The 13,236-nt window shown below is 51.8% G+C and overlaps 8 protein-coding genes across 8 annotated transcripts; 5 read left to right on the forward strand and 3 right to left on the reverse strand.

Annotated features, from left to right (window-relative positions):
* Positions 1 to 774: 774 nt before the first annotated feature.
* Positions 775 to 2,688, reverse strand: BDZ99DRAFT_524683 (uncharacterized protein; the record flags this gene model as incomplete). Its single annotated transcript, XM_033725930.1, has 4 exons — positions 775 to 837; positions 892 to 1,241; positions 1,294 to 1,930; positions 1,981 to 2,688. The coding sequence occupies 4 exons, from the start codon at positions 2,686 to 2,688 to the stop codon at positions 775 to 777; spliced, it is 1,758 nt and encodes a 585-aa protein (XP_033572695.1).
* A 157-nt stretch (positions 2,689 to 2,845) lies between these two features.
* Positions 2,846 to 3,334, forward strand: BDZ99DRAFT_480404 (uncharacterized protein; the record flags this gene model as incomplete). The annotated part of the gene is made up of 1 exon (XM_033722333.1): positions 2,846 to 3,334. The coding sequence occupies one exon, from the start codon at positions 2,846 to 2,848 to the stop codon at positions 3,332 to 3,334; it is 489 nt and encodes a 162-aa protein (XP_033572696.1).
* Positions 3,335 to 3,507: 173 nt separating this feature from the next.
* Positions 3,508 to 4,866, reverse strand: BDZ99DRAFT_466661 (Yip1-domain-containing protein). The gene is made up of 4 exons (XM_033720836.1): positions 4,724 to 4,866; positions 4,261 to 4,660; positions 4,055 to 4,207; positions 3,508 to 4,005 (listed from the first exon to the last, which is right to left on the reverse strand). The coding sequence occupies exons 1-4, from the start codon at positions 4,821 to 4,823 to the stop codon at positions 3,756 to 3,758; spliced, it is 903 nt and encodes a 300-aa protein (XP_033572697.1). The 5' UTR covers positions 4,824 to 4,866; the 3' UTR covers positions 3,508 to 3,755.
* Positions 4,867 to 5,078: 212 nt separating this feature from the next.
* On the forward strand, positions 5,079 to 6,507 carry BDZ99DRAFT_450435 (galactose-1-phosphate uridylyltransferase; the record flags this gene model as incomplete). The annotated part of the gene is made up of 5 exons (XM_033718166.1): positions 5,079 to 5,243; positions 5,297 to 5,348; positions 5,401 to 5,536; positions 5,589 to 6,227; positions 6,284 to 6,507. Exons 1-5 carry the CDS (start codon positions 5,143 to 5,145, stop codon positions 6,505 to 6,507), a joined length of 1,152 nt encoding a protein of 383 aa, XP_033572698.1. The 5' UTR covers positions 5,079 to 5,142.
* A 279-nt stretch (positions 6,508 to 6,786) lies between these two features.
* BDZ99DRAFT_574607 (Erg28 protein) lies at positions 6,787 to 7,366 on the forward strand (the record flags this gene model as incomplete). The annotated part of the gene is made up of 2 exons (XM_033728391.1): positions 6,787 to 6,910; positions 6,968 to 7,366. The coding sequence occupies exons 1-2, from the start codon at positions 6,848 to 6,850 to the stop codon at positions 7,364 to 7,366; spliced, it is 462 nt and encodes a 153-aa protein (XP_033572699.1). The 5' UTR covers positions 6,787 to 6,847.
* Positions 7,367 to 7,522: 156 nt separating this feature from the next.
* On the forward strand, positions 7,523 to 8,530 carry BDZ99DRAFT_540431 (uncharacterized protein). The gene is made up of 2 exons (XM_033726711.1): positions 7,523 to 7,874; positions 7,933 to 8,530. The coding sequence occupies exons 1-2, from the start codon at positions 7,836 to 7,838 to the stop codon at positions 8,281 to 8,283; spliced, it is 390 nt and encodes a 129-aa protein (XP_033572700.1). The 5' UTR covers positions 7,523 to 7,835; the 3' UTR covers positions 8,284 to 8,530.
* Positions 8,531 to 9,688: 1,158 nt separating this feature from the next.
* BDZ99DRAFT_574608 (uncharacterized protein) lies at positions 9,689 to 10,798 on the reverse strand (the record flags this gene model as incomplete). The annotated part of the gene is made up of 2 exons (XM_033728392.1): positions 9,689 to 10,487; positions 10,549 to 10,798. The coding sequence occupies 2 exons, from the start codon at positions 10,796 to 10,798 to the stop codon at positions 9,922 to 9,924; spliced, it is 816 nt and encodes a 271-aa protein (XP_033572701.1). The 3' UTR covers positions 9,689 to 9,921.
* A 1,084-nt stretch (positions 10,799 to 11,882) lies between these two features.
* On the forward strand, positions 11,883 to 13,236 carry BDZ99DRAFT_511140 (uncharacterized protein; the record flags this gene model as incomplete). Its single annotated transcript, XM_033724523.1, has 5 exons — positions 11,883 to 12,101; positions 12,134 to 12,345; positions 12,403 to 12,448; positions 12,485 to 12,916; positions 12,976 to 13,236. 5 exons carry the CDS (start codon positions 11,883 to 11,885, stop codon positions 13,234 to 13,236), a joined length of 1,170 nt encoding a protein of 389 aa, XP_033572702.1.

Genomic DNA, 13,236 nt, shown 5'->3' on the forward strand with positions numbered 1-13,236 from the left:
AAACCATACATGTAGCAAATTGACGATTGACGATTGATGAGATTCAATTCAAGCAAGCACAAGGCTTGTAAGAACCGCGAGTCCCATGGTATATGAGTACACACCGATGCATTTTTATACCTAACCATCGGCTAGCTACCATCCCTCGTCTAAACAACTCCCACTCTCACGGCATGAAGATGCCACCTTGATGTCACCTCCCAAAAAAAGAAAAGAAAGTCCAATGCATCAAGCCAAAGCCAAAGCTGAAGCCAAAAAAGTCGACACAAAGAGGAGCCAAAGCCGCAGCCAAAGTCATGTAGTCCCACCAAAGAGGGAAGTTGTCTCAAGAGAATGCTGAGGCGTCCCATTTTCAATAATGCATACGCAAACCCCCCGCCTAGTATCCGCCTGCCGTGTTGGCCCCCAAATGCTTTCCTGATATTCGTAGCGCCCGGTCAGTGAGACGAGATAGTTGGTGATAAGAAAGATGGGTTGATGGACGGGTGTTCGTTGGCGGTCTAGTCGTTTTAGTGACGGAAACGAAATGAATTCGAAATGGATTCGAGACTTTAGCGGAAACATGAGGCATACAGCCAAAGTGCAGATGTGGCCATGGAAAAGCGCGTGAAAATGAGTTGAGGTCGCTTTAGTTTGTGGTGTAGAATGGTATGCTCAATGATTCATGGTCGTGACGTGGGTCGTGAAACATCCAAGAGTCGTTCTGTGAATCCTGGTACTGGGTTGTGAACTGGATTGAATAAGGTGCGTTCATACGTTGTTGGCAGTCGGAATCTACATGTCGTTCTGAAGGTCCGTGACAAGATGCCAGAGTTCTTGCGCCTTCTCAGGTTTGATCTGGAAGGCTAATCAGCTAATGTTTCTCTGATACGTCTGTACGAGTATAAATACCTTAAGGGTGATACTTTCTAACTTCTCGGATCCGACAAACTGAGCAAAAAGAAGTACCCGTCCATCAGTTGGCTTTTCGCCCGTACCTGTGCCGAGCTTAAGGTCTTTCTTGAGAAGCCAGTTGAGAATCAAGCGTTTCGAACCGTCCGCGCGCATGACGAGTCTGGGTCGCTTCTTTGGGCCGTCATCACTGTCGTCAGAAGACAGTCCTTCTTTCAAGACGTTGAGCTTGAGGTCGCCCTGACCTCGCTCCTTCCAGCCACGCTCTTTGCCTTCGCCAGTCGAGGAAAAACCGAAGATTTTGGCACGACTAGAGAAAATGGTCTCCTCATTCTCCTCGCCAGTCGAAACTATAGACTCAGTAAGTTTGGTTCTAGGGAGCGGCATATCGCAAACAATTACCTTCTTGAGCAAAGAATCGCTTGTCTCTCCCTCCCTCCTCCATGTGATAAGGCTTGGAGTCGGCGTCCTCCTGATCGTCATCGTCTCCTGACTCTGAATCTTCGTCTTCATCTTCTTGGGCACCAAAGGGTTTAGCAGGTTTGTCGCTAAGCCCCGTGATTCCCGATGTCCCTGGAGCAGCGAAGCTCGACCCGATGGGCTTCGAAAATCCTCCGAAACCACCACCGAAGCCGCCACTGAAGCCGCCCCCCAGTCCTCCACCGAACGCAGAAGGTGTATCGCCACCAAATACCGACTTCCCGGACGAAGCAAGGGCGGCGAAGCCGCTTTCTGACGATGTGGGTGATTTGGCCGGAGTGCCAAAGCCAATGCTAGGCTTAATAGCAGTTGCGGCGGCACCGAAAGGAGACGCTGAACCAGTGTTGCTGAGGGAAGCAAATGGAGAGCTTGCGGATGCGAACGAGGAAAGACCAGACTTCTGGAATGCAGACGCAGAGGCCGGAGACTTGGAACCCTCAGGCGTAGCGTTTTCGCCGTCCTTGGCGCCGAAAGAGCCAAACCCAGACTGGGTCTTGCCGCCAATCGAAGCAAAGGGAGAAGTTGTGGAGAAGTTCGCGAAACCACTTCCTAGAGGAATCTAGTCATGAGTTAGCAGAAGCGCTATTGGATTGAACGTCGCTGACATACCTTAACTTGCTTTGGCTTCTCATCTTCTGTGGACGACCTTGGGCTGTTGCTGTCGCGATGACGCTTCGACTGACGCTCCTCAGCGACATCAGTCTTAGACTCTCCAGTTTGAACAACGCTGGAAGACAGCTTCTCTGGTTCGGGGACGCCCTTTTCGGAATCCTGGTATTCTTCCCGGCTGCGCTTGTTCTTGGGGCTGATCATGCTTTCGACCTTGCTGGCAGTATCCGACGGGGTGGTGGGACGTGACTCGGTAGACTTCATAGGTTCGTCTCCATCCTGCTCGTCGATCTTAGACACGGAGCTTTCTCCAGACGACTTCCGGTACTGCTCCATCTCGCCAGTCTTGATGTCTCGTGACTTTTTGCGGGTGTGCCTCTCTGGTTTCTCGGGCGTCTTGTCGGGCCCTTGATCTCCATCGATATCATCAAAACTTCTCTTGCGCCGTAATCTCCCTCTATCGCTGTCGGATCCAGAGTGAGCGTCGTCTGTTCCCGTCTTCTTCTCTCCTGCTGGTGGTGCATCGTCCTCGGCGTCTCCCATATCGTACTCAGGACTTCCTGTGTCCTCCGGCTGGCCATCGATCGTGGTAGCCTTCAGCTTCTCCCTAACTGGTTTCTCGCCCCCTTCATTATCGCTGTTGGTGGCGGAGTTGGCGTGCAGAGACGCCGAGGAAGCGACTCGGGGGTGGACGGCCTGGTCGTTCATTTTCGCAAGTCGCTGCGGGGATTCGTGGCGCGGCGTCGAACGCGCCATCCAAGTTGTAGCCTATTAGCTGGATATAGATGGGTGTCGAAGCAAATCGACAGGCGGCGGTGTATCCAAGAGTGTGGAGCAGAATGGCGACCCAGGAAACAAGCCGGCTATGAGTGACGCTGTCGTGCGAGTGTTGGAGGTCGGCAGTCAGAATCGAGGAGCCGCGCAAGGTTTCTGCACGTCAGATACGTTAGCACCACCAGGTCTTCGGGATGCAAAGACAGCTTTTGCATGTGTCGAGGTCCTTACTGAGGGCGTAGAGGAGGAAGTGGCCGTCACAAGACTAGATAAGCGTTGTCCACTGGCGGCGGCGCACTCGAGGCTCGAAATTGGCACGAAAGGCGCGGTCCGAGACGGGGAATTGGCGAATGCAGGTCTGCTTGCTGGAGAAAGGAAATATCGGAGCGCAGCAGTCAGAGAGATGTTGTTGGCGGTCCAAGCGGGTGTCTCTGCTGGCTTTGTTGGCACGGTAAACCCTGCAGGCGTTGAGCCTCCGCGGGTTCAATGCGGTCAACAGCAGCCTCGAAATCCAACTGGCGGGACACAGACGCGATGGCAGGTGCCCGTAGCAGACGAATTGCGCATCGGGCGGTGCTGAGTGGTTGGTAGTGGGCACTGGCTTAGCGCCTGCGGAAGATGAGGGGAGGAGGCGATGATGCCGTGGTGGGGATCATTCTCGCCCGGCGAGCTACATAAATCACGTATTCACCCGTCAGAGAGATAGCGTTCATCGGTCGTGTCAAATCAAAACTGATGTGCTATGTCTAGCTTTGGTGTTTTGAGCAGTGCCGACCACGTGTGTCTCCCTCTGTGGTTTCAGCATCGTCTGTCATATTTGAAAGCGAAATTGCCAATTGGTTCATCTGTGAATTGCGCCAAGCGTCAAGCCATATATTCTACAGCCTGACCGCCAGAAAGGCCCCCAAACGCTTGCTATGAATACACGCTCTTAAGTAATGGGTATCCCACGGAGCCCTGCGATGATAAAGAATCTAGTAGTACAGGCAGAAAAAAGACGCCTAGCTGATGAAGCATAGGCATCCCAGCGCAAAGTAGAAAACAAGCAGCGGGTATACAGCAAGACCAACACGGTTCCTGACCACACCAGATCCGCCCAGTATACTTATGCCCGCTCCTAGTGACCACGCCACGAGGACCAGATACACGGGTATTCTCGCAATGGAAGGTAGACCCACGGCACTGAGCAGCGACGCGATGACGAGGGGAAACAGGGTATAGCCGATGATGGAGACAGACTGGAAGAAGGATCTGAAGCTTGATTAGTTTTTGTCCAGTGTATCGCAGAACCAAGACTTACATGTTCCCTCCGAGAAGCTTGATCTGCATCGTAACCACAGCCTCTCCTATCCAGACCAGCGCAAAAACGCCGGAGAAGACTTGTGGCTTCTGCTTATCTTTTGCTCCTCTCGACAGAAAGAAGCTGAGAAGGAGGCAGAATACGAGTGGGCCCCTAAATCCAACATAATCAGCAAGCTGTCGAACAATGCGGCCGCGAAGACCTACCATAGATCCCAATCCCGCAACCCGTCACTCATGCCCGACTGCAGAATAACATCGGCATCCGGCCATCGCCCGACCAGCCCCCTAATGCCGTCCACGCCGAAGCCCTCTGCCTCGCCTCGCTCGGCCGCTGCGATCCCTCCACCTCTGTTCATCATGCCACCCAGCAAATATTTCGGGTAGAGCACCTGCTTCATCTTCTCCCAGATGGCCAGCAGGTCTCTCGATAGCGTCTCCCATACTGTCTCGTCTATGGTGTTTGTGGGCGCACGACGGTCCTCTCCGCCGATGGAGGAAGTTAGGTAGGATTGCGCATTGGCGTTGCCGCGCGACTGGATGTTTCCGGTAAGAGGAGCACGGTCGGATGTAGATTGCAGCGGATCATCGAGGTCATCTAACGTGGCTATTGGAAATAAATTTATTAGTCTGGCATCGAACAAGCTATTCTCGCTAGGCAGCTCCTTACCATCATCGGGGTCGATGAGATCTCGCTCCACGGCATCGGTGTCATATGAATCGTATGGATTATGCGAAGAAGTCGACGAGCTGGGCATCATGGCCGCCATGGCTGCGGAATGGTGGTGGGTGGTGGGGACTTGGAGACTGCAGGGCTCGTTGATGGAGCTCTGTTCTGCAACGTGGAGACCAGCCGATAGAGTAGCAGCACGTGATTTTCGGATAGGCTGCCCCAAGTGGCAGCTGGAACGCCTTTCCAACCTCGCGCCCTCGAGAAAGCTTGTTACTTTAGCGGCCGAGTGTTTGCGCCTCCGTCACTCCACGGCCCGCCTGCCCTTTGCCGTTTCTGCAATCTTTCCAGTTCATGACCTTTAAATATCTGTCTGCTCCTATTCGCGAGACTGGTACTTTCACTTCAATCTTCTGACTATGCCAGATTCAATTCTAGACGACATCTCGCATAGGCGCTACAATCAGCTGCGGGGGAGCTGGGTTCTGGTCTCCCCGCATAGGACGAAGAGACCATGGCAGTAAGGATATGCTCCAAGGATTACCGAAATATGCAGGACTAATGTGTGTGTAGAGGCCAGCAAGAATCCCCCACGAAGACTACGCTGCCAGCTTACGACCCCAAAGTGAGTCGGTCCAATTGATTGTCACGTGTATTCACTATCTAACCACGTATAGTGTTACCTATGCCCCGGGAACAAGCGCGCGCAAGGGGACGTCAACCCAAAGTATGAAAAAACTTTCGTCTTCGTCAACGACTACAGCGCCGTCAAGGACGAACAGGCAGAGTACAAGCCCGAGAACAAGGATGGCAGTATGGCCAATCCAATCCCCATGAGTCTCCCCCGCAGCTGACCCCGAGTCAGGTCTCGCCAGTCGTCTCCTGCGCGCTGAATCAGTCACTGGCAAATGCTATGTGATCACGTTCTCGCCATCACACAACCTTACCCTAGCAGACCTCGAAGTAGCTCAGATTGTTCCTGTCATCAACACCTGGACTCATCTCTACTCTGCACACCTTAGTCCCAACTCTCCACTTGCCAAACTAAACAAGGCTATCACAAACGGCGGTCTTAACGAGAACATAGCTAAACCAAACGCCCAGTACCGCTACATGCAGATCTTCGAGAACAAGGGCGCCGCAATGGGCTGCTCGAACCCTCATCCCCACGGCCAAGTCTGGACGACGACAAGCTTACCAGAAGAACCGAGCATGGAGCTCAAGCAGCTGAAGAAGTACCGATGTGAACACGGAGGCGCGAATCTGCTCGAAGACTATGCACAACTCGAGTCTTCAAAGAAAGAACGAGTGGTCTTCGAAAACGACTCATTCTTGGCGTTATGTCCATGGTGGGCCGTCTGGCCCTTCGAAGTCATGATCGTGAGCAAGAAGCACAAGCGCGCCCTCGTAGACTTTGACGACAAGGAGCGGGAAGAGCTGGCAGAGGCGATTGCAGAGGTGACGAGGAGATACGATAACCTATTCGAAACCCAGTTCCCTTACAGTAAGTCCCGTGACCCTCTTCCCATCTCTCAAATCAGCCTCTAACAAGGAAACCAGGCATGGGCCTTCATCAAGCACCATTAGAGGGAACAGACGAAGAGATCGAGGCCAGCCACTTCCACATCCACTTCTACCCGCCACTTCTACGCAGCGCAACCGTCCGGAAATTCCTTGTCGGTTACGAGCTGCTAGCGGAACCGCAGCGCGACATCACGCCCGAGCAAGCAGCAGCACGGTTACGAGACTGTGCGGGGCCGCTGTACAGGAAAGCATTGAATTAGCATAGATGAATTCGATATCCCCTAGAATAATAGACGAAACCGTTGTGCATTGAATTCCAGCCTATCAGTGTCTACAACCCCTAGACAGCGGCATATAGCTGGTTACTGATATGATGTATGACCTGTTTATCTTGATAATTATGAGTGTAGAAAATTAGCGAAGGCCTACCTGACTCCCTAAACATTTATGCAACCCTCGGCAAAAATTGCCACTCGGCATCCCGAATCCCGGCTCGACATCCAAGCTCTGCTCAGGGTCCATCAACATCAACACCATCCCAACCATTCATCAGCCCCCAATTGGATTCATTTTCCCCACACAACACCACCTCGACTTGCAATGGACGCCCTAACAGCCTACCTCCCACCCCACGAAGGCCTTCTCCCAAAATGGCTCCTCCTAGTCCGCCTCCCCACCCCCTCCCCCCTTTCCCACGCTCTCACCTAACGCGCACCCCAGGTCTCCGCCGTCTCCGTCGCAAACAGCATCCAATGCTACCTCACCACCACCTTCACCGCGCGCGTCTACAACGGCCCCAGCCCCCCCACCGCCTCCAAGTCCAAATCCCCCAAACCTCCCCCGTCTACGTCGCCCGTGACACCCCTCTCCTCCCGCACGTTCGGGACCTGGACGTTCCTGAGTAGCGTTATAAGACTGTACGCAGCGTATTATACGAGCGATCCCAGGGTGTATGAGTTGGCGTTCGCGACGTATGCGATCGCGTGGGGCCACTTTATGCTCGAGTGGTGGGTGTTTGGCACGGCGAGGTGGGGGGCTGGGCTGGGGAGCCCGGTGGTGGTGAGCTCGACGAGTTTGGTGTGGATGTGGGTGCAGTGGGGGTTTTATGTTAAGGGGTAGGGGGGTTAAAGAGGGGAGGGGGGTGGGTTGGGAATTTGGGGCGCGGTTTAAGAGGGGTGGTTGGGAAGTCCACGAATTTGTGTTGATTCATGTTTGTGGATGGGATGGTTGAGTCGGTCTCGGCGAGGTATCAGTTGTATGACGGCGTCGACGCCCCCGCGGAAGACGCCGAACTACGCGCCGTACAGCCAAGACGCATTTCTGGCGCAGCTAAAGACGTTTGCGGACGTAAAGCTTTGGACGATGAAGCCGGACGCTATTAATAAGGTGCAGTGGGTGAAGAGGGGGTAGGTGTGCAAAGCGTGGAATACTGTTGTTTATAAGGGGGGATGCAAAGCTAGAGTAGTAGTAAGTCTAAGGCTGAAGCGGAAGGACGAGAAGGGGGAGGAGATTAAGGGGTTAGAGGATTGGAGTGTAAATATTAAAGAGGAGTTAGTGGCGGCGTATATAGAGAGGATTATAAAGGGGCATGCGGAGTTTTGCTTGTAGAGGAGGGCGGGGTGTAAGAGTAAGTTTAGATGGGTATAGCTATTCGGGTGTAGGGAATAATGCTAATCTGGTTGTAGAGGATATCTATTATATTCCGATTGCGCGACGCGATGTCTGCGAAGCGGATCTCTTGCGGCGGTATTAGTCCCTTAAGGCGATTAAGGCATATCTGCCTCTGTTTAAGTGTATTAAGTATACCGGCATTAATCCAGCGTCTCTTATTAAGTGCTTACTACCCTTATTCTTTGCCGCGACCGAAGAGAGCGCTGCTACTAAGGATTCACCACCACCCTCCCTTACAGCCTTCGCTTTCGCCCTCTTTAGCTGGAACAGCGTTGCCTAAGATGGCCTCTATATTGCACAGTGCTCCTACTATTTCCAGCGCGTGGGACTATAGCTCTACACTAAAGAGTGTATTGCCACTATAGCTAAGAAAGTCAACGCCGAAGAGTCCTAACTCCTTCTTAATCTCCTTAAAACACACTGCGAGCACTGCCTCTAGAAGAACGCGGAGGCGCAGGCTAACCCGCCGGACGGACAAGTGGCGGGCTTCGCGGCGTGGCGGACACTATAATATATGCTTAGCGTGAACAAGAGGCGGGATACCACAGCGACACAGGGTAGTGTAGAGGTTGGTGGGGAGGCAGATGTAGCAGGGAAGAAAGACAGAGAGGAGAAGGGGGATAACGATCTCGCGGGGAGGTGGCAGTGGTTGAAGAGTAAGTTGAAGAGATCGACCAGCAAGCGAAGTTTGAAGTCCCTAGGGAAGGGTGGAGATTCCTGAGGCTCTAGCTCGATGCTGACATTAGGATTCTCCTGAAGCGAGGCTCCTCTGCTCTACGAAAGGCAAACGCTGACTCCGCCACCATTACCGCCCAGTCCCAAGCTTATTGGGATCAGTAAGTGGACGAGTTAGGCGATTATGGTTTATCCGGCGAACGTCTCATCATGGTGGAGGAGCTATGAGGATACTCCTACCAGGTTAGGATGGTCATGGCTCATGGGTTCAAGGGCGGTGGCATATAACTACGACAGCGATATTTCCGCCAGTCGAAGACGACGAATCGTAGTGAAGGAGCTACAAGGATATTCAGCTAGGTTCAGGATAGTTAATTATCTAGTATGATACTCCTCAAATCATCAATTAGAGTTTCCCATCCACATCCCTTTCTCGCTAGTATTCATGTGATCAAAGGCACTTGACTTCCACGCTTAGCACGTGCGGCGTCCGTGCACGGCTCATATTATTTCTATAAAACCTACTCGTTCGTCTTTGGTTTGGCTCGCTACGGGGGAGCGAGTGGTATTCAAACTGATCGTACGAGGTCATCATAGTGTTCGAAATACCACTAGATTTCTCTTCAAGGAAGCGTTTTGGCTTGTGTCAAAAGATCATGCACAATCTTTCCATGGAGTTGGAGGAGTGTGCGTCTTTGGGTTGGTGTAGTGGTCTGGAATGTGATGATGTGCATCTCAACCTCTTAGTGAAGATTGTGGGGAGCATTTAGCGAGGAGGGAAGTGTAGATTAACAAAGCAAGATTTAGGGTATTGCCCTGGAGAGTAGATGATGGTGAAGATTATTATTACGTAGCGATGGTGGGAAATGACAGCGACTTCCAACACACCTCCATGAGGACTTCTTTGATCGAAGTGATGCTCCACGGCCGCCTGAGGTGGCGCGGCACGATATCAGGTTTGCTAAGATAATGGGTCTACATGTCCTTTAGATTGACGAACATCTCAAAATGTTAAAAGAGTAGTGTCAGGGAACTAACGTTTAGTAAGTGGATTGGCTTGGATTCCAGGCCGTAGCGTCTGAACATTCAATGAAGAGGACATTATGTACATGATTTTTCCCTGATTGCTACTAACATTGCTTGCTGTGGGGGATTGTTATGATCTAATAGATTCTATTACAAGGAAATACAGGCGCTAAATCAGAGAGAAGTGCACCTCTATCATTACTTGACTTTCTTTCCACATATAGACATGACAAGAGAACATGAACCATAAGTACAAACCAAAGGTTTCGTGTCAAACTGATAACCTACTGCTGTACCCAGCATTATGAAAGTTCCTGCGGAGCATTGTATCTATCTCCTGGTAGTTCTGACGGCTCTGTGCGGAGCTCTTCGCTAGAAGGCGCTTGCGAGTACTCCACTAGCGGATATTTTGGAGGGTCAGGACCAATGTAGATAGACTGATCCATGGTTTCCCCTGCCGTTTGACGCGTTTTCATAGCTTGCATGCCAAGGTATACACCAAGAAGGAGTACTAGAGGTATGCCTAGGCCCAAGCCAACACCGAGTCCGATCTTCACTGCAGTGTCTTTGTTTTGCGGCTGTGGTGATTGAGTCGCAGCGCTTGGTGTTGAGGCCGGGAAGGACTGTGTAGCCGTGGCGCTTCTTGTGCTTGAGTCTGCGACTGAGGTCGAGGTTGTCGTAGATGTTGCTAACGTGGTGATGGACGACGAGACTCCTCCTGCTGTGATGTTGAAATAGTGGGATGTGATGCTATGACCATGTAGATCATCGACCTGGAGGAAGAAGACGTTCGAGTCCTCCAAGTCCATAGAGTAAGTCTGGACGGTCCATGTGAAATTGCCTACTTCAGAATCTTCTGATGACTTCGCTATACGATCTCTTCGTTAGTTCGGGGGCTCTTGAGTACGACCGATCCAAGGTAGACATACCATACATGGTTTCCCCTGCAGTAGCTTTGTTTCCCGACAGGTGCTGCTGCCAGAGTCTGATCGTATAAGCGTCGAAGTCTGTGCTCCATCGAAGGGGCTGAGGAGTAGATTGCGGGAGGATGGGATTTTCAGAATAGTCGTTGTTGGCGCCATTTTGACCTGGAAAGAGCCAGAAATTGCTTTCGGCGCTGATCCCTATAGCAAGAAGCAAGTGGCCAAGGATAAGAAGGGGCCTGATCATTCCAAACATTGGAATCAGACTGGTGCCTCCCGAAAATGGAGAAAAAGAGAATATTTAAAGTGGAGTAGATGCTGTGGTAATGCCTAAAAACACAGCAAGAACACTGTGCTTTGTTTATAGGAACGACCTGATGGCTGGGTCCAATCTTACCACTAGTCCCAGACGCATACACGATATTGGTGGCTGTGGCATAGCAGGGTCTCCACCAACCACTCGCCATACAGCCTCTAGACGCATCTCGTAGTTATCGTTGCAAGTGGTTGCGGTGTCATAATGGCTTTGGATCCCTGAAATAGACTGCTTTGGACCAATGAGCTCGATCTAATGGAGCTCCCATAGCAAGCCACCTGCACAATAACCACGGGATGCGTCTGGGGGCTGCACAGCCTCTGGATGCGTCCGGTGAACGAGCGCGGATTTGACGCCACAGGTATACTAGAGGGGATTGGAACAGAGGAAGCCCTTTTTAGACCAAAGCTTACCGAGGCTGAGCTGAATGTGCAAAAAAGCAAGGCACTAAGTTACGAGGCGTAGCTTTCGAGATTATCCCTCTTTTGCAGCTGCGTTTTGTGGCTTGATAACCGCGCTAGTCCACCAGACGCATCCAGAGGCTGTAGCTGAAATCGAAAATCTTTTGCACTGTCGCAAGATTCACAGGGCATTTGAAGAAGTGGAACTAGTCGACGGGAGTAGAGTAGATTTCCTTGGAAGCGTTCCGTGAAGCTGTTGTAGTTGGGAGCAAAATCGTGAAGTCGAGAAAGCCAGATCCCTAGTAATATTACGGCCAATAGGAACCTGAACTTTAGCTCCCAGCCCCTTTCACTCAGGGCTAGCGGCTCGGCAGCGGACCGTCCCATTCCTGGCCTGCCTGCGCAGGGGCTCCCTGCGCCTAACACCATATTTATACCGTCTTTGTTTCGCCTTCTCGTCAGCATACGCCGCAGGCCTGCATGAGATCCTTTGTCATGGCTGCGGATCAGCCTTTCGCATGCGGCGTAGGGCGCCTAGCTGTGCCGCATGCATCAGCCTTCCTTGAAGATGCCAGATCTTCCTCGATTCCCCAGGAAATCTGCGCGATCTCAGCCGTTCTGTCATGATTGCAAATTCCATACCTCAAAGGCGCATTCAACTTGCAATAGTTGGCATTGTCGCTTTGTCTTTGTTTCTACTTTATTTTCGACGCGAACTATCATCTGCATCGAATGAACTGCCATACTTGAGTGGGGCGATTGTGCAAAGCGGCTTCTTGGAACATGTGCAAAACCGAACTTTAGGGGTACTTTTGAATTTCTTTTCCGCAACTTCTTACTCCGTGTGTCCAAGCAGACCCTCACAATGCGTTAGTTCCAGAAAATCTTCGTCCTCAATCTCCCATCTCGGACAGATCATAAAGACGCCGTCTCCCTAGCTGCTGCCTTGAGCAATTTACAGCTCGATTGGATAGATGGAGTGAAAGGCGCCGATGTACTTGATAAGGTTCTACCTCCAGGAGATTACCAAAACCCTCCTGATAGCGTTAAAGGATGCTGGAGGGCACACATGAAAGCTCTTCTAACGTGCGTACTCTAGAGATGCTTACATATGCTTCGTCCATTGCTAAGAACTTTCTGTAGTGTTGTCCAACAAATTTTTTCCACGGCCCTTATAATGGAAGATGATGTAGACTAGGACATACGAATCAGAGACTAACTACAGAATTTCGCACTCTCATCACGCGCTCTTATACAACCTATCTCTTCAAATCCCTCCAAATACACCGATCCAACATTTCCAGCACCGGAACCAGAAGCTCAGATCCTGAATATCTCTCTCGAAAGAGTCCCCAGGACGATCGAGCCCTCAAGTTCAGCCTATGGCGATAATTGGGATCTGCTGTGGCTCGGCCACTGCGGCATGCAATTCCCCAAGCCCGATAACAAACCCCCCAACCCGCTCGGTCGTGTTGTATACTCCAACGACCTCACCGTCCCAGAGAAGCAATTCATCCATTTCCAATGGGGCTCCGAAGACCTCACTAACGACTATCCCACCCACACCCGCGTAGTGCACCATGCCACTGGCGGCGTCTGCTCGCTGGCCTACGCCGTCTCGCAGCGGGGCGCACGCCGCCTGCTGTACGAACTCGGCGTCAACAAGTTCTCCTCAAATCTGGATACCATGCTGCGCGAGTTCTGCAATGGCGCGAGTTCTGCAATGGGGCGAATCGGCGCGTGCATGGGACGTGTTTGACTGTGCAGCCGCAGTTGTTCCAGCACCATCGGCCGAGGGGCGCGAGGAAGGGATTCAGTGATATTTCGAACCATGGGGAGGATTGGAATGAGAAGCCTTACTCGAAGCATATACAGTGGAGTGTTAGGAAGAATTTTAGGAAGATGGTGATGGGGGAGACGGATTATGTGGATCAGTGGCCGGCTGGGGGGAAGGATAATGGGTTGCCTAGTAGATAG

Source organism: Mytilinidion resinicola (assembly GCF_010093595.1).
Source record: "Mytilinidion resinicola strain CBS 304.34 unplaced genomic scaffold BDZ99scaffold_18, whole genome shotgun sequence".
NCBI classification, from domain to species: Eukaryota; Fungi; Ascomycota; class Dothideomycetes; order Mytilinidiales; family Mytilinidiaceae; genus Mytilinidion; species Mytilinidion resinicola.